This window comes from Archocentrus centrarchus, chromosome 10 (genome assembly GCF_007364275.1).
Source record: "Archocentrus centrarchus isolate MPI-CPG fArcCen1 chromosome 10, fArcCen1, whole genome shotgun sequence".
NCBI classification, from domain to species: domain Eukaryota; kingdom Metazoa; phylum Chordata; class Actinopteri; order Cichliformes; family Cichlidae; genus Archocentrus; species Archocentrus centrarchus.
Genome location: NC_044355.1, coordinates 10,472,731 through 10,492,291, shown reverse-complemented (window position 1 = coordinate 10,492,291; position 19,561 = coordinate 10,472,731). Strand labels below are relative to the sequence as shown.

At 41.6% G+C, this 19,561-nt stretch overlaps 3 protein-coding genes and 1 non-coding gene across 7 annotated transcripts in view; 3 read left to right on the top strand and 1 right to left on the bottom strand.

Annotated features, from left to right (window-relative positions):
• Positions 1 to 3,729: 3,729 nt before the first annotated feature.
• On the top strand, positions 3,730 to 10,447 carry nkrf (NFKB repressing factor). The gene is given in 7 exon segments (XM_030740127.1): positions 3,730 to 4,096; positions 6,112 to 6,236; positions 8,028 to 8,981; positions 8,984 to 9,007; positions 9,010 to 9,249; positions 9,252 to 9,320; positions 9,323 to 10,447. Coding segments are annotated over 6 exon segments (2,340 nt in total). The 5' UTR covers positions 3,730 to 4,096; positions 6,112 to 6,145; the 3' UTR covers positions 10,285 to 10,447.
• Positions 10,448 to 11,106: 659 nt separating this feature from the next.
• Positions 11,107 to 14,945, bottom strand: LOC115786585 (ubiquitin-conjugating enzyme E2 A). Its single transcript, XM_030738794.1, is given in 7 exon segments — positions 11,107 to 12,102; positions 12,212 to 12,300; positions 12,397 to 12,414; positions 12,417 to 12,485; positions 13,122 to 13,147; positions 13,309 to 13,389; positions 14,720 to 14,945. Coding segments are annotated over 7 exon segments (456 nt in total). The 5' UTR covers positions 14,764 to 14,945; the 3' UTR covers positions 11,107 to 11,973.
• Positions 14,946 to 15,574: 629 nt separating this feature from the next.
• trnae-uuc (transfer RNA glutamic acid (anticodon UUC)) lies at positions 15,575 to 15,646 on the top strand. Its single transcript has one exon. It is a non-coding gene; the product is annotated as a tRNA-Glu (tRNA).
• Positions 15,647 to 15,705: 59 nt separating this feature from the next.
• elf1 (E74-like ETS transcription factor 1) overlaps positions 15,706 to 19,561 on the top strand; it is a 41,920-nt gene continuing 38,064 nt past the window's right edge. The window contains exons 1-2 of one of the 4 annotated variants that reach the window (XM_030738790.1): positions 15,706 to 15,960; positions 16,301 to 16,430. The gene's annotated coding sequence lies outside the window, so the exon portion shown is untranslated. Of the gene's footprint in view, positions 16,431 to 19,561 lie in introns of all 4 variants that reach the window. The other 3 variants (XM_030738791.1, XM_030738789.1, XM_030738793.1) reach the window with 3 other exon arrangements.

Below are 19,561 nucleotides of genomic sequence, written 5' to 3'. Positions count from 1 at the left end.
AGACAAAACATCCAGTTTACAATGCACTTCCTGATTTTTCATCAAAATCAGAATAAGGTGGATGACATCACTCAGAAGCTGTCGCCCTGAGTCAGGTGTACACTGAACCAGCTGGGCTGATGGAGAATGATCAATCAATCATATGAGCATCAGGCTAAGACAGGACACTACACAACAGAGAAGACGTGTCAAACTGACAAACACAGTTAACACTGGCCACAATGAGACCACATATTAACTTGTCTTTCATGTATGTTTGGTTTACATTAGTCACATCAAGGCACTGATAGAGAACCCACAGCAATAATCAGGATATTGATATTTAGTTCTTCCAAGGTGCATGCAGGTAAGCCTCATCAGGCAAACTGTGATAACAAAAAGTAGATCACTTACCCTACCTGCTGTCGATAACAACTGATCAGTGCTGAAAATGTGAGTGCCAGGCTCAAACCTTTCATTCTGAGACTTTCGGGGGTTGAAATTAATCTGATACACAAACTACACATTAGATCACAACTTAATTTTCTCTCTTTGGTTTCCTACAAAACTGTGAGCTTTCTCTCTCTCACCACTTGCCCTTGTGTTTGCTTGTGTTACAACAAAAGTCATTACATGCTGTATACTAATGTGTGTGTGCTGAAGGTGTAGTACCATCAACCCAATCATCAGTTGAGTCAGAGTAGCTGCACGTCTCTCCTGTGCCTCCCCCACAGCCTCAGTCCATCTCATCATGTTTGTCATCAGCAGGGTTGTCACTATTGACGCACAATGTCCCCTCTGATAGCGCTTGAAACAGATTTCTGGGTCATACCGTCGCATTCTGGAGCCACCTTTTCCAGGAGCTTGATACATGGTTGCGGTGAGGGGTTCTGGCACAGAGGCCGTAGCTTTGATAGATCGGCAATTGTTAGCTCTTTATCCATTTTCTCCTTTTTCTCCTTCTGTTGGGCTCTGAGGAGATTGTCAGCATAACCTTGAACAAGGCTGTTATGGCCTCCCTGTACACCTTATCGTCCCTGTTGTCCCAGTCATGATGTCGTCTGCTGATGTTTCATGTGGGATGTTTTACAGATGTTTTTTTTTTTTTTTTCCCCAGTCATGAGTCCTTGAGTCTTTAATCTGAGCTTCAGACCAGGGTCAAAAGACAAATAGAGACTGTCCATTGGTGCCCACCACTTCAACCTTGGGCATTTGAAGGGCAGTCTGAGGGTCTGCGTGATGCTGTCTGGTGTGGTGGCTACGGGAGAAAATTCTGATGTGGAGGCGGTCGTGCTTTCAGATGAGTCAACTTGTTGATGTGAAACCTCCAGTGGTGGGCTGTAGTTGATAATGAATCACTGGAAGAGTCTGCTGGCACTGTGCACTGTCGTATGTTGGTGGTGGAGGTGGAGTAGGTGTAGCCATTAGAGGACCACAGTCGAGGTCAAGGTCTGACACACTGATGCTCCAAGGAGAAATACAGACAAGACTTTCTCTGAGAAGATATATGTTTCCCTTTTCTTTCCTCCTGAGCTCTTAGAGTTCTTTCTGTGTCTGCATTCTGCCTCATGCTTCCTCACGTTTTGCTTTCAGGTGATTTTGCATTTTTATAAAATCTATTTTTCCTTCCAAGTGCACTTTGCTGTCTCATGCTGAATTTTCTTTCCTGTGGAAACTCAGAATGTTTTACCCAAACGTGAATAACACTGATAGCTGTTTCCATATTTTGCCTTCACATAAACCACATTTGGAGATAATCCAACTCTTCATTGGTGCTTTTCTTTACCAGATTTGTTTTCCATGCTCACAAATGTCCAGTTTTGTCTATCTGGCCTGCTTAATCTCTACTCTAGAGGTGATCAGCGCCATGAATCCAAACTGCTTTTTTTTGCCATAGTTTGGTAGGGCAGTTAATACAACGAGCAGGACCTGGTCCTCAATTACTCTCTCCCATTGAAGCAATTCCCTGTGTTCCTGGAACACTGCATTTACTCAGCCCTGCATCACCTCTAGACAAGATGTGAACACAAAGAAATAATAATTTTCCTGTTTTCTTCCCCCAAATTTTATTTCAGGTCTCTCACCATTTGAGGAAAATGTGGTCCATTCCTGAGGTCCAAATGGGCAGCTTTCTCAACTACATGAGGTTAGAGGCTGGAAAATCTTCCTTCCAGGATGATCTGTCACTCCCGTGTTGAGTCTAGAATCCAATCAGCCAAGAGATCCCACTGACACCAAGCTTATTGTGGATATCTGAAAGAAACTGAGGTGCACACATCCAGGCTGTCTTTATGAGTTTTATTTACCTTTGAGGGGTCAAACAACAATACAGTGCATGGGAGCAGTCATTTAAAGACAAGTTATCTACCATAACCACAGGATACAGTCAGAAAATTGTGTAATGACAGATAACTTGCTATATTGGAAAGATTACATGAACATGGGGAGAATATGCAAACTCCACACAGAAACGCCCGGGTCAAGGTGGATTCGAATCTGGACCTTTCAGCTGTGAGACAACAGTGCTAACCACAGTGCCTCCGGGCTGCCCTAACCAAGAAAATAACACATAAAAAGTGGAAGAAAAATACATACATGATATGAAAACTGAAAATATACAGTACTGTGCAAAAATATTGAGCATTTCCTCATTTCTTTATATTTTGCTAGGAAAATGGGAAATGGATGCAACAATTTACTGAAACAAGAAAACATACATGGAAATACAGTATATAAGACTTACTTTATTCTTCAACACAGCTTGAACTCTCCTGTTAAACTTCTTGTAATTTCTTTCAGTAGTCTTCAGGAATAGTTCTCCAGGCTTCTTGAAGGATGTTCAAAGCTCTTCTTTGAATGTTGGCTGCCTTTTGATGATTCCACACTGTTTCAATCATTTGAGCTCTAGGTACTGGATAGGCCAATCCATGACTGATAATGCCCCATTGTGTTTTTTTTGGGGAAAAATTAAGCTTTTGCCAATCAGATGCTTTCCAGATGGTACTTTTTTTCATTCTGACAAGATCTCCAACCCCACCTGCTGAAATGCAGCCCCAGCCCATGGCAGCGCCTCCACCATGTTTTCAGATGGCTGTAGACACTCTCTCCTGACCTCCTCTGCATATACTGATAAAAACTTGAACCAAAAATTTCAAATTTGGATTAATTGCTCTATAATTAGTTGCCACTGATTTTCAGTCCAGTTCTTGTGTAATTTGTGATACCTCAGCCAATTCTCCCAGTTTCCCTTCCTTAAGAATGGCTTCTTGACAGCCACTTCTCCACTGAGACCATTTCTGATGAGGCCTCAGTGAGCAGTAGCTGGATCAACTGAAAGGCCAGATGCATCTCTCAGGTCCTGGACATGACTTTCAGATACTGTTCATCTGCTGTAGTGATAGTTTTTATTAATTTATTAGGCCTGTCATTTCTTTTGTCCTCCAATTATTCAGTTTCCAAATTTTTGGGTAATAGCTCTTTGGGAATCACTTTGTTAATGCAATCTTCGGCATTTTTGCAGATTCACCAAACAGGACCTTTTTTTTTTTCTTTTAACCTGGAGAACTACTGCTCATGAACACTTAAAAATTACAAGAAAATCTGGCTACTTGAAAGCAAATACAAAGAAATGCAGAGTGTCGCAAGTACCGCAAACACAAACCACGAGAACCGATTCTGCACGCCACATGTGCGTTCTAATAATCACACGCAGTGCATTCTGGCCGGCGTGGTGACAGACGCCATGATTTTGCTGTGGCTGGACCAGAAAATGGATGCTTCCTGCTAGCTGAATGGGTAGTTGTAGCTCCAGGCTTGGTTTTGCGCAGCATTTCAGCTAATTTTTTTTTTTTTTTTTTTAGGAAAGACTCCGTGAGGGAAAAAAAAACCTGATAGACGGTTTCCTCCTTAGGTCTCACTGGACCCTGTAACTTTATCAAAGAGTGTGATCAGGCTGTTGATGTGGAGCTGGGTTAGCTGGACGCTACTGAATCAGCTAGCAGGCTAATGCTAGCACGATAATAATAATAGCCAGTTGATCATAAGGATAAATGCGCTCTTTCCAGCGCAGTTAAAGGACTGGTGTATATGTAGGTGGGACCAAAGGCTACACCTTAAGGTAAGAGTACGCAACTGCTAACTAATAAGGGAGTTAAATGTTGATAAATGTGGTGTTGAGCTTGTTCAACGTGTTTGCTGGTGAGGGATGGACCCTGCAGAGGATGGACCCGGTCGGTATACTGCGTCACTCTGTCAAGGCGATGGTGATGGAACGAAATCCAGCTGTTTTCTCACACTTTAACGTCCATAATAGGCTTAAAATATGCAGTATCGCATTTCTGTGTTTTGCCCATTCACGAATTTTGTATTTCAGGCTCTGCATACTGTGGGAGGGAGTTTCTCTGTTAATCGCATGGAGTGTGAATGAATGCGTTACCTCCAGCTATTTGTGTCTTTTTGGATCTAGAGAAACAAAACGATAGGGTGCCAAGAGACGAGCTGTGGCACTGCGTGAGGAAGTCAGGAGTGACAGAGAAGTATGTGGGGGTGGTGCAGGATGTGACAGTGGTGAGGTGTGCGGTAGGAGTGACAGAGGGGTTCAGAGTGGGGTGGGCTTGGCTCTGAGCTCCTCCTTTTTTGTAATGGTGATGGACAGGCTGACAGGTGAGGTCAGGCAGGAATCTCCATGGACTATGATGTTTGCAGACAACATTGTGATCTGTACTACAAATCATAATGTTGTCTGCAAACTACAGATTCTGTAGTGAGAATAGGGAGCAGGTGGAAGCAGCCTGGAAAGGTGGAGGTGTGCTCTGAAAAGGAATGAGAGGGAGACAGGTGTAACAGTGAAGATGCAGGGAGTAGAGGTAGTGAAGGTGGACAAGTACAGGCAGGGTGCACTGGGTGGAGACCAGTGTTGGGGGTGATTTGTGACAAAGTTGTAGCAGCAAAAGTGAAAGGGAACATGTACAAGATGGTAGTGAGACATGCTTTGATGTATGGTTCGGAGACAGTGACACTGACAAAAGGATTTTCATTGGGAGTGACTATAATGGACAAGATTAGAAATGAATACATCAAAGGGACAGCTCAGGTTGAGCAGGTTGGAGACAAAGTGAGTAAGCCATGGGTGAGATGGTTTGGACATGTGCAGAGGAGGGATTGTGGATATACTGGACAAGGGATGTTAAATATGGAGCTTGCCAGGCAGGAGAAAGGGAAGGCCGCAGCGAAGATTCATGGATGTAGTGAAGGAGGACATGCAGAGGGTTGGTGTGACAGAGGGGGATGGTAGAGAGAGGGTGAGATGGAGGCAGTTGGGCTGTGCGATTAATCAAGTTTTGATTTCAGCTCAAAACGATCACAAACAGCATAATTGACAAAAAAATGATTATTATTATTAAAATTATATTGTCACATTACACTCTGCATGTATATTCTTAGTCCTGATTTATACTACAGCTGTGAGTTTCTGTGGAGCCTACAACAAAACCTACATAATTGGCCAGCGACATTGCCGGCATACTGCAAGTGCAGTATGTGTTAATTAACGTTAATTACAGAGAAGGATCTGATGTGCACCTCTCGAGAAATGTAACTACACGTCAGGTAGACGCAGCCCTCAGCGATTGTGATTGGCCTCAGCGTGGTTGATTTCTCCTGTGCATTTCCAGCTACTTTTACGCTGCAGTTTATCAGTGAGAGAATAATAATCAGCATCTCAATATAAGGAATAATAATCATAGCATCAATATAAGGACTCACAAATGTCAGCAAATTCCTGGAAGGAGATTGCTGAAACTGTTGGAATGGAGGTGAGGGAATAAACGAAGAAGTGGAAAAACTAGAGGGACAAATGTGACCCCCCCCCCCCCCCCCCCCCCAAAAAAAAAAAAAAAAAAAAGACCCAAATAGCGAGGACCCAGGAGGGGAAAAGTCAATGTGTATCGTGGTAAATAATCGTGATTTCAATACTGACCGAAATAATCATGATTTTTTCCATAATCAAGAAGACCTAGGAGGTAGATGATCTGCTATGGTGACCCTAAAGGGAGCAGCTGAAAGAAGATGACCACTTCCAGTTATTTACGCTGAAACTGTACACATTTGCCTAATCTTTGGCCTCATTACCAGGTATGGCCTGGATTTGACTTGGACGGTGCTGGTGATGGCAGAAGGTACGGACACTGGCGAGATGCCCTCCTTTGAGCCAAGTCCCAGTTCTGAAGCAAAAAAGAGACATACTTCTTCTGATGGCAGTGAGTGTTGATCTGTGTTGTGTAGCATGTATCTGTTTTTTGAAATGAAAAAAAAAAGCAATACTGTTGTCTTCTGTTTGTATTTTAACATGCCAGAACTACTCCTGGTTCATAGGTTTTCCCATGATGATGATGATGCAACCAAAAATTAAACCAGACATTAAAACTCCAGGAAGATAAGATCTGCTGTTGTTAAATTGTATTAAAAAAATCTACAAACAGTTGTTACAAGAGAATGGCTACTGGTGCCACTGTTAGACATATGTAAAGTTCAGCAGTTGAGCAAACAGCTTATGTGATGACATAAAGATTAAATATATCTCACCAAGCTTACAGCGGAAACTGAGTCAGAGGTGTGTTTTGAGGCCTCAGATTGCAGCAACATTGCAGCTCTCTCTATTGTAAAAGCATAAACAGGCTTCTGTGTGGCACTTTGATTTATTTTGATATCTGCAATGAGATGATCTGTAAATAAGCTGACATTTACTGAGGGCACTGTCCAGTGTTTTTTTTTTTTTTTAAAGCAGACATCACAAAAGAGAGCAAAACAGGTCACCAGGGGTAATACAATACAGAAGTTGACTAGCAGTTATTTTTTAACATTAGTTCTTGAGGTCTACCCAGACACCTGTGAATAATCACCAAAAGAAATTCAGCAGAAGGCCAGACTAGTCCATTAAGTTCATCCAGTCCCCAGATGTAGCCAGAGTGCCCAGTACTGTTAGGCATTCATTGACATGCACACATAAAAATCCATTATGAACAGTGTGCAAAACAATAGTGCCCACAGGACAAATGACTCTAATATGGTAAGGTTATTATTCCATCTTCTATATATAACAGCCATTTTAACCAATGCTTTTGAAATTTATACGTACAAAATCTTAGGGAGAAGTTAAGTTTTCCATTTCATATATTTCTTTACAATGACCAACAACTCTCCTTTAGTGGTGCTTTCTTGTCAGGCAATTTCTTTGTTATTGCCTTTTTCCTGGCAATAAGTAATACTTTAAGAACATGTTAGCCTTGAATGTACAAATCAGTTGTTATACTAAAGTATTAATGTGTAGTCAGTTTGAAAACCTAATATGGCTTTAGTTTGTGTTACTATCTCTGACCAATACGACTGTATTGCTGGAAAATTCCAAAATATGTATTATTACATCGTCTCCAGCAGTGTTCAGATTCAGATCTGCTGTTTGGTGGTGGCCAGTGTTTATTGTGTTACATCAGTTTTGCACTGGTTACATGAAGAGCGGGAAGACTTTAAAACATTTCAGTTATTTCTTTAAATTTTTTTCCATTGCTCATGAGTGGGAGTGTATATAGCAGCAAAACCAAAATAACAAATCCATGAAAAGCCCCAAACCAGTAATGGCGTTCTGGCTACCCCAGCCTGTCTGTGGCTCCCAGCCTCTCGCCTCCTTATTACTACTAAAGATGCCAATTTTGACAAAGGGTTTATACTTTATTGTCTGGGTTCTGTGGTTTTAGGAAACTTGAACTGGAGTTAATAACAAAATTGCTGGGAGTAGTTTTAGCTGGTGCACTGCTGACTATTTAAAGGCTCAGATCTTTACGGCATTAACGTGTCGTGCACCACCTCTTCACTTGTGAATTATTAAAGGCAGTCATTTATAAACCTGACAGTTAACACCACCCTCATTAAAAATATTAATGAGCTTACTCTGTATTTTATAAGGCCTCTCTATCACTCTATTGTGCCCATCTCAGATTATAATTGATTCCCTTTTTTCCCCCTAATTGTTCACTTGTGTCATTTTATTGCAGGAGAGGAACCTATGAGGAAAATGCCTTTGACAAAATTTGGTTCCAGACCGCGATTTGAGCCCGTGCACTTTGTGAGTGGCGGAAGCAGTGGAGGCGCCGGCGCTGATGAGAAGGAGAACGATAAGGAGCGCAGGAAAAGCGAGTTGTACAGACCGAGAGACTCTGAACACTCTTCATATAGCAGCAACAGCAGAGCACTGGGGTCTTCCTCCCTGAGGCCTGCTTTTGACAGAGTGCCATCATACACATCTGACTCTTGGGGTTCCCACAGGGACAGAGAGAGAGACAGAGAGATTTCTTCAGGTAGTGGGTTGGGGTATGGAGGTCGTGGGTCATCTTCAAACTTCATGGCAAAAACACAGCAGGAGTACACAGCAAAATATGAGGCCCACAGCTCTCGAAATTCAGACTCTTACTCTCAGCCCCACAGGTACAATGGGTACGGGGGAGGGGGCAGATCAGGAGGCTGGGATTCTGGACGTCAGGGTTTGGGCTACAGCCATCAAGACAGGCCGTCTTCGAGCAGGCCATTCAGCAGAGTCTACAACAGCCCGGGGAGGAGCAGTCCTAATGTTTTTCAGTCAGGGTCTTCATTGCAACCTCTTCCGATTTCTCAGTCAACATTAGATGAGAAGCAAAGACTGATTGCCAATGTAGCATCTGCTCTGGCTGTTGCTTTTAGGGACCCTATGTACATGACTGGAAGTGAGTCGCCAAACTATAATTTTATGTTGAGCCGTAGCATCCAGGCCTGCAAAACCAACCCCGAGTATATTTATGTTAGCCTAAAGGATATTCCTCAGGCTGACCTACCAAAGAACAAGAAAGTACCGACAGATGGTTACGCCTGTGAACTGAGATGCCAGGGTGTGTATCTTGCTACTGGATACTCCGGTAGTAAAAATGGAGCAAGGGACAGGGCCTCTGAGCAGGCTGTGAAACTTTTCCTGAAACCGGTGAGGTTCGTGTTGTGCAGCGTAATTCAGACACTCTGTAGTCAATGACATGGTTGTGTGCCAGATGCACAGCCCAACACCAGCATTTTTGCCTGCACTCCGCAACCCAGAAGATAAGCCGACGCCTAGCTCCAAAGGCCAGTACGAGCCTGACAAGCGGAAGCACTGGACGGAGTTTGTGGTCTTGGACAATGCTCACGATGCCATCTGCATACTGAACAACTCTGCTGCTTTCAATCGCATGAAGATTGACTATAAATTTGATCTACTCCCAACAGCAGTGTATGGCTATGCAGTGTCTTTCTGCAGGGCGAGCTGGTAGCGCAGGCAACGGGCACTAAAAGAGTTCAAAGCATGCAGCAGCGGAGGAGGCAGTCAGGAAACTTCGTATGAACCAAGCACAACGGCAACAACAGCAGCTGCAACAGCAGCTACAACAGCAGCTGCAGCAGCAGCAACAACCGCAGTCTCAGTACTCCAGAGGAAATATTCAGTCAGATTTTGGTGGGCGATTTGGGCAGCAAAGTGGCAAGAAGCTGAGCGAGCTGGTTATCCTGGAAAACTCTGACAATGCAATTTGCATTATTAATGACACTGCTCAGTTTAATAAAGTGACTGCTGATTACAAGTTCACAGTTCTGCCCGATCATCGCTGGAAGTGTGAAGTTTACTTAGAAGGACAGTATGTTGCAGCAGGAATTGGGCCAAAGAAAATAGTAAAGCACATTGCAGCGGAGGAGGCTTTAGCCACGCTGAGACAGACGCAGGCTGTGGTCAAATCCAACCTAAGGAAGGAAGGTCACAGTGACGCCATATCACGTTCTCAGATCATGGGTCGCTCAGGTGAGGAGGCCACGAGGCAGGAGATTAAAGAAGACAACATTGGAAACCAGCTGCTCCGGAAGATGGGCTGGAAAGGAGGTGGTCTGGGCCGAGATGGGGAAGGCATTGCAGAGCCAATTAGAGTGAAGGAGCAGTTCTCGAGAGAGGGTTTGGGTATGGACACCGATAAAACCGCAAATCAGCTCAGCAAGCGTGACATTGAGGACATCATTCGCAACTACGCTAGTTCAGACCGCCAGGATGACCTCCGCTTCTCCACTGATCTCACCAACGATGAACGCAAGCAGATCCACCAGATATCTCAGAAATACGGCCTGCGAAGCAAGTCCTATGGGCAGGGACGGCAACGCTTCCTTGTCGTCAGCCGCAAAGTACACAAAGACCAGCTCATTGGTCAGCTTTTACAGGAAGGACAGGTGGGCCGATATGAGCTTGTGAAACCTCAGGCCTCACACTAATTTGCATGAAGAGAAAAATCACAATTTAAAAAACAAAAGAAAAGGGACAAATACTCATTATCTTGGACTTGAAGGCAAATCACACCCAAGTATACCTGCTGTGTTTATACTTGTGTTACAAATTTGCAGCACATGTTAATAAATGAGAATCTTTCAGGTATCACTGGTGGTTTCAGCATTCCTTTGCCATGAACTTTACTTTTAGCTTTAGCAGGGACTGTAGGATGAATTATTTGTCTTTTTGTCTCTTCTGCTATTCCACATCTGAGCTGTGGTCAGTGGATTGTGGTATCACGTCCTAATGATGCTCCCGTTATTGCAATTTTATTTTGTTTCTTAATTGAGGCTTTTGTCACTAAAAAAATATTATTTTTGTTTTGTGACTATTTAAGAAACCTGGCAGAATATGCAGCTTTTGTCACTGCTTGTTTGTGAACATTGTAGGCATTTAACTCATCAAAGACAAGGATTATAGCGGCATTAACATCAAACTGTAGCTAGGTGCTCATACCAGTCTCACTGTAGTAATAAGGCATCTGTATTCAGCAATACTTGCAATGTTGTTTGCTATTTCAGAACATGGAGATCATTTTACAAGTACAAGAGCTGCATCCATGAGCAGAAAATATTCACATTGTAAGCTGTGATCTTTGTTAATGTCAGATGTGTTGGTTTATGTGAGTACAGTCAACGTGTCTGCTTGTTTTCACAGCTGTAATGAGTGAATAAATTAAAACTGACAACCATCAAGAAGCTGAAATTAATTCAGAAGAATATTTTGTTGTTTTGGGGTTACGAAATAAGCAGCAGACAAATGGTGTATATTTATTTTATTTACAAGAAAATGTACAGTTTGTTACATGGGTTACTGGTGCAAAGGTTTATAATCTGAAAATGGACAACATTCTGTTTAAAACAGTTTAATCAGCTTTTTGTGGCAGCTGATTTCCAAGATTGTAAAATAGCATAGAAATGTTCACACAGGTTTAAAAAGTCAGCCTTATGAAACAAAGTTAAGTGCTTGGACAGGGTACTAAATATCCTGTTTCTGTACTGAAGAGGGACAATTGCTTGCTTAGAAGATTTTCTTTTTGAAATCAAAAGCATGGCTTTACAAGAAAAGCTGAGAGAAAATGACCCCCAAAAGGCATCTGCTGAGTTGTAAGAGGGATGGATGTCCATGCCAGGCTAACTTTCTATCCCTCTTAAAGGCTTTTGATAGGCAGAAACAAAACCAAAACAGTCAGCCCCAAAACACCCATGAACAGCTTTGCTTTTTTTTGTAAATATGAACTGCCGGTATCTACACAGCAAACCACACAGCAAGCACATCTAATTATCTCTTGCCCTATCATTCAACCACATTACTTCATTATGAATAAAGGGTAGAAAAGTGACAGCTGAGAGAACGAAAAAAAAAAAAAAAGATTGTTGGGGCATGTGGCAAGTAACCCGGATATAACAAGGTACATTAACTTTGACCAAACATACGCTATTGCCCAACAATAGCATTCAGCAGGAGTGAATGCCACAACACAACGGCATACAAACTTTGCAACAGTTAGGGGACAAATATACTGAAGGATTTTAAGATGCGTCATTTCATTTTGGTGAGATCGGTCGGTTTTCTTGATCAGTGTTTTCTTGATTCTGGGCTGGACACTGTTCATACTCCAACGATAACAGGGGTCAACAGTCACGCCAACTCTGTTCAACAATAGCAGAAACCCTTTTCTCGTACTCCCGTTTGTTTTCCTGGTAGAGCTGGGCTGCTTGGCTGTTGGCAGGACTGTTTGGGTTTGGCTCATCCAGTAAAGACTTTGAATACACAACAGAGAATGCCCGCGGGTTAGGTTTATAATAAAATTTTATGACACGAGTCACTTCAGAGAGCTGGACAATTATTACTTGGAAAGTGGGAGGATACCTGTATTGAAGTTAAGATTGAGGACACATCATAGGTTGGACTCCAGCGATTCTGAAGAATATCTAAGCATATGCTGCCATCTGCATACACTGCAAAAGAGCATTCAAGAATATATGACATTAAGATTTCAAAACAAAAGATAGCCATAACATTAAATTTATCATACTGAATTTTTTAGTACATACCATTTGGATGAAACATTTGGAGACAAATCGCACTGTCGGAGGTTTATTTGGATATTCCTCTGTGAATTCAATGGTAAGTTTGAAGGTTCCTGAAAGAAATAAATAATATGAATTAAAATGGCCCAATTTTCTTTTCTCTAAATATGCAATTTAAAAAAAAAAAGGAAAGCAGGAAGTGTTTGGACATAGATTAGCATGTATATTGGTAAGAGGACTGTCTTGTTTTTGTTACTGTTTTGATTGTTTTTAAAATATTAAAGACATTGTTGAAAAGAAAAAAAAAAAGAAATTAAATCAGTACATTACAGTAATCAAGTCAACTTGTGACCTCTGACCGTACTAACTCCAGGGTAAGACTTTATCAGTTTTGTAACTCAGCTGCCAAATTACTGATAAGAAACTGGCTCTTGTAGCAAAATGGTGCCAATCCAAGACAAACAATAATTTACTGTGGGTTTAAATATTGAAACACATTCCATACACCATCTGCTCTATGTAGAAAATCTGATAAGTAGTTGTTCCCTGGCAAAAAAGAAAAAAAAAAGAAGAAGAAGGAAAAAAAAAGAAATCCACCCACTAAAATTTACTCAAAACCATACCAATCATATGACCTAACTGCCAAAGCCCTATGCTTAAGAGTCAGTGTGAATTATTGCTGGGTTAATGTCAGAACAGGGTTGGGAAGATAAATTATGTGGATGTAAAGTGCTTCGGAGAGGTCTTACCATCTTCAAAAGGTGTTCCCTCAGGTCTAAAAGACAAGACACAAACAGGGTATAAATTACCTTGCAAAAAGCCCCAAAGAAATCTAACACTCTTCACAACAGCCACAAATCCAGCATACAGACTATGGCTTTATCACTCATTCATTTGTCTCAGCATATCTGATATAGCTTTTAAAAAGCAACTTACCCAAAAATGACAGCATTCCATACCATGATATTGTTTTCTGACGGGGCTCCACTAACTCCAGCTGGAGGGTCCTCTTGCAGCCTGACACAGTTACATCACACCCAAAGAAAATGATTTAAACAAAGCATGAAAATCAAAGTCATTAATATTATTATCCATGATGTGGGTCAGGAGGGCAGGTAATTGAAGTATTTAAAACTGAAAGTGAAGCTCCTAATGTACAAATTGGCAGAATGACTGGCAACTGTATTCTTAAAGAAGGCTGAGACAGATCTTTAACAATAACAACCTCACCACTGGGCAGCATATTAAAAAAATATAAGTTTGGGTCATCAAACACACTACTGATAATACAATTTCTCTAATATCTGTTTCAGCTCTGCTGCCACTAGTAAGGACATGGAAAATCTTTCCAATCTCACACCTATAACTAATTAATTTTTTATATTTAAGCTCAATGACTTATTTTATTTCACCATTTCTATTTCATTGTGTTCCTTCTTTTCTGTAATTATTACCTTATTATTTAAGTCATGTTTTATGGGCTGTGTTTAATATTTCTGGCTACCGTGACACAGGAATTTACCAACTTTTTGGATTAATGATGCTAGGTAGCAAAAAAACAGAATACTGCAAACAAACAAACAAACAGGAAAAAACGTATCTTAAGGGCCATTACAACCGCATACCTGTGTTTTATTAATCTGTATCATTTTAGCCCCCTAATCATGCTGTCAATACTATAAATATAGTGTAACAGTGGGTCAGCTAGGATTAAATGTTGGGCTCAGTGGACACAAACACTGTTCCGCTGGAACATACTGTGAAAAAACCACGTGCTATGGAGGTTTTTAGACTGCATGGCAGATGGTTGCTGATCCTCGGGCTCAGGTAGCCGTCTGTCAAGGCCCGGGGATAGGAGGTGTCATGATCGGTGTGTGCTTGACAGTCTACCCAAACGTTTCACCTGGCTGTGAAGGGCCACCTGGTCACTCGGTCTGACTACCCTTAATTACCAGTTAAAAGCACATCCAGCTGAAATCATATATTAATTCGGCGGCTAGATGTTTGGTGATTGTCTCATTTAGTACATCTAAAATGAGTCGGGACTCTTAAGTTGTACTACCTGAACGTTACTACTCCCGGATGCCTTGCTAACACCGGTGTCAGCGCTCCACCAGTAATTATCATTATATATCAAGGGTTTACCAGTCATACAATAGTTACTACTACCCGAAATTCAAGGGACGTTAAACCAACTTATAACCCACTCGTGTTCATAAGACTCTGTGTTTCATTGTTGTTATTTAATGACGGTGTGGTAGTTTTGATTGCCGTTTCGGCTAACGCTAGCAAGCTAGCGGCAGGAGGCTAACGTTAGCTACTTCTCTGTTGTTTTCCTTTCGCTTACCGTTTAAAATCTCTCATTAAACGTCGTCTTGCTGGAGTTGACATCTTGTTTAAACGGAAACCCAAATCCTTAACAAACACCCTATCAGGTCAAACTTAAAGAAATGTGTGTTGTTTTTTTAAATCGGGGTATTATTTCAACTCTTAGCTGGCTAAGCTAAACGATTGCTGCTAGTTTGTCAAATATTTGGCTGCCCCTCTCCAATCTGAGGACTGCACCAAATACACAAAAGGAAGAACTCACGCCGCCTGCGTCGAAATTGGAAAAACTATAAAGCCACATGAAGCCACAGTAAAAACTGGAACCAGAGTGATATTTTTGAATTTTTCTATTACGTGTATAAACAAAATGAATGTCGTTGTAAATATCACCAGAGCGTTTTTATGTAGCTCGGTGAACCCCGTCTCTACACTTGAACTATTCCAGTGAGAATTACGTCATATGTTTGCACCCGTATTAGTTGATCAGGACACGCTAACGTTTCACAAGCAGCTCTGTCTTCTGTTTCTCCTCCTATTCATTACTGACTCTGTTAATTTAATAATCTATTCGATACATAACCAATTAGGTCAGTTACTTTAGGTGTAGCCCGTGGCTAAGACAAGGTATTTTGAGGGTTTAATGTACAGTTCTATCGAAAGACCGCTAGATGGTGCCTAGTTCCCAGGTGTTGTAAATTATACATTACATCAAACCAAAACACGGCATTCTTAAACCTATGACAGTGAAACATAAACGTTTAATGTATGGCAAATATAATAGATCATTAGGTTAATAGTAATAGTGATAATAATACATAAATGTCACCTGTTTAAGTACTAGAAAATCAATATAACCGACTACGTATCTCAACTTTCCCATATGGTCTAGCGGTTAGGATTCCTGGTTTTCACCCAGGCGGCCCGGGTTCGACTCCCGGTATGGGAACACATGATTTTGTTTCAAATTCCAGCATTTAAGAGTATCTCACATTGACAGCAGCGCAAACCACATATACAACCATTTAGTCATACATTTTTTGTGCTATTTGGAATGTCTACCACAGCATGCGCTCAATATTTCCAGGGAATCGGCCCCGCCCGTTGGGGAGTTATCGTCAGTTGTTCTCATCTCTGAAGGGCTTGGACATTCCCGGAAGATGCCTGTTCCCACTTTTATCTCCCCGTGCTGACGCCTGTCGTAATATCAACACAGCACAGGAGAAATCAAACTCTACTCAAGCCAAACCCAAACTTTAGCATGTAAAACCGCCATTTTCTCTTTTGCAACTTAATCTAAGTACATCGTGTTTGAAGCTTTGAGTTGTCTGTAAAATCGCACCTGCGACTGCGTAACGGTTTAGTAAAATAATTTCACCGTCGCCTTGATACCAGCTTGTTTAACGTTTAGATAACCTAGAGCGCCAAACCCAACTTTGACACACGCAAATGACACTTTATCCATTACGTTTACAATATATATGGACTATTTTGTGCTTTTTAAGAAATGGGCTATGATGCGAACACTTAAAAACTTTTTTTTCAAAACGACTTTAGCTCATAAACCTCTTCCGTCTCCTTTGGACTCGCGTCCTACTGCCAGGCTTCAGGAAAACTTTGGTGGCGGCCAGTTATTTCCCAGGAAAATGTGACTGCTAGGAATTCCCCACGCATCACCCTCCGCCGGAGAAAACTCGACCTTGTGTCAGCAAGTACACGAAAGCAGCAGGAGGGTAAGCTGACCGGTGACTGTGCGATGATGTAGCAGTAGCACCATTAGTCTCCAACTCGCTCCAGGGATGTTTTGATAACGTTGTCGTTTTTTTTTTTTAATATATTTATATATATATATATATATGAGAGCAACCTCTTCTAACTGCCTATATAAAACCGGGGAATATAATCTACTGATAACTTCTGCTGGGTAAGTACATGTGGGATTTAAACGGAATGTTTTACAGTAATTGCTTGTTTTCTTGTGACTAACAGCGGCGCTGCTAACGCTGAGATCGCTTTAATGTATATATTTTTTTCTTTCAATGGAAACTGGAAATAATGAGTTTTGTCACCACATGTAACAGTTTGAATGGCTTTAAATGCACTAAAAAGAAACATAACTGAACTCATACGATGTACTAGACGCTGGCACACGACCTGCAGGGGCTTTGCTCTGCCAGGCTTACTACTCCATAAAATTTTGTGACTCCCCTTGTGCCAGTCAGCTGGCATGTGACTACATGGTGTGTCTGTGTCTCTTTGAGTGTGTGAAAATCATACAGATCGGTTATAACAGAAGAATACCAGCGCACTTTCTTTTGTCTCCACTTGTGTTTTACTAGAAGTGAGCTTTCATTTTCTCCTCCATTATGGCAGATATAGCCTTGACCCCGGGTCAGCTGCACTAACGCCAGGCCTAGGAAGTGTGGCAAATGAGAGTCTGTGCATAACTAGCCACTCAGAGCACTACAATATCCATATTGGTATATCTTCTATCTCAGACTTCAATTAAAAGAGATTACAGGTGAAATGACTGCTCATCTGAATAATTTTCTAAGCATAAATTTCAAAATTCCGCAGCCGTTTGTAATTTTTCATGTCTGCACTAAGCAGGTAATCTTTTTGTTTTTGGCCTGCACCGCATGAGCTGTTTAAATGTGTAATTTCAACATCTAGGAAATTATGTACAATTTTCATTATTCCCTGAAATATAGGCTATGATAAACTAAGTGGCACTGAAACACCCTGAGGCATCTTCACTGGGTCTCCTCTCCTAGGGGATACATTAAGGTTTACTGATTTGCGCAAATATAGATCCAACATGCTTGACAGAAGTGATGCTCAACCCTATTCTGTAGTGAGTCTAAATGTTTGCCAGATGTTTACATTTTTGTGCTGAGATGCTTGTATCATGGGAGCGACAAACACCATCAGATTGGCCGGCCCTTCAGAGCAGGAGGCCCTGACGCAGAGGGGGTGGGGGTGGGTTAAGAGCTTTTAGTTTGACAGCCCCACTAGAGACGGGACCAGCTGGACCCACCAGTCCTTCACCCACCCTCTCCCCTTTAGACTTCCCATGGTGGGAACACGGCAGAGGCTTGTGGATAATTGGAAACTTCAATCCACTGAAAGCAATTATCCTGAACAAGACTTTCCAAATATACTCCAGTGTGGAGTCATCTTGTTTGTTTCAAGCATGTGCCCCTTGTTTTAGGAACATCTTGCTATGCTGCTGCCCACACTTTGTCCCTCTCCTCTCTGCTTTTCATTGCTTTAATGTTGCACAGGCTTCAGCTGTGTGGGTTTGCACACTCTGCGGATAGAGCACAATGTGGTGTAGGCTAAAAAGCAGTCCTGGTAGCCTTCTTATCTTGTGACAGTGATGTCACCATCAGCAGCCTGAGCAGCTGAGGAGTGTGAAGATGACTGAGGACAACAATGGAGAGCCATTGTGCTTCCTTAAGTGATGGAGGGCTCCTCAGACATCAGATACTTCTCCTTGCTCAAGATGTATTCGTCTGGCTTAATGGTCTTCTGGATATTGATTTAACTGCACAAAAAAGAGAACTAAGCTCTTATTCCATTTAGAAAGCCGCACTCCAGTTTCACAAAAGCTTTCAGAGCAGCCTTGCTACAGAGAGGGAATACAGTGGCTTTTTTTTTTTTTTTCTTTTGCAAGTTGGTATGTGGTAATCTTTGAAAACAAGTCAAACTTCTTACAAATCTCAGAGATGTTTGAGTATCACGAGTTAATATAATGTTCTGTTATCGGGTGCTTTAACACCCACGCATTGACTTTCAATGTTAAAAACTGCGTAATGACACACATTTTCTCAGGGCCACCAAGTCTACTTAATGATCCTCTCTTCTAGGTGTAAATTAATGCATTAGAAATAACCACAAGATGGCAATGTTCATATGCTTTGACCAAACAAATGATCATATGGGAATGCTGAAACCTCAAATGACTTGCATAAATGCAGGAACTGACTTGTGAAAAGAGAAACAAAACTGTTGAACTTCCCCTTTTTTTTCCACATGTAGAGAAATACCCAGGTTGGTCTGTTTTCTGTTAAAGGCTTGCAGGGGAACTGCTGATTGCAAAGTTCCTTAATTGTACGCTGCTGCTGAACTAACCCGAGCTGTTGACACCTGAGTATCACCTTGTCAAACATGTTTGATTGCTAGGCAGCAGCAGGAGTGAACCGCTGCCGTTGGACATGACGTCAGAGAGAAAGGAGAGACGGGAAATTCCACCTGTAACCTTGTTCTGCTCTCATGCTGCCTGCCTCATGAGCATGTGACTTGGACTAGTCATTAGGCCTTGGTTTCTTCATGGATCTGCATATTTTTATGATGTAATCCACTGATATGGCCAGAACTATTTTTAGCATGTAAAGGAGGACAACTAGTCTTTGTAATACAAATATGGAGCTGTGATATTATGAGTTAGTTAGGATGGATTAGTTTTTTTTAATTCTGCCGCACTTTACTGTCTTTACTGGGGGGAAAGTTTCCTTCCTTCAATCCTGATGCATTATAAAACCTATGTTATGATTAACTTATTTATTAATCATAAAAATACATATTGTGGCACTACCAAAGACTTTGTGCTGCAGAAAAAAACAATACTGTGCACACATCTGGCCAACAGCAGCTGACAGATGAAGATAGCAGCTGACCACACAGCTAGAGATGGATCATTAGGTACACCTGTTTGAGAACAGAAATATCTAATCCGCCAATTACATGGCAGTGACTCAGTGCATTTAGACATGTAGAAATGGTCAAGAATCAGAAGTGATTTAAGTTACTTTGAATATGGTGTGGTTGTTGGCGCCGGATAGCCTGGTCTTTCAGAAACAGC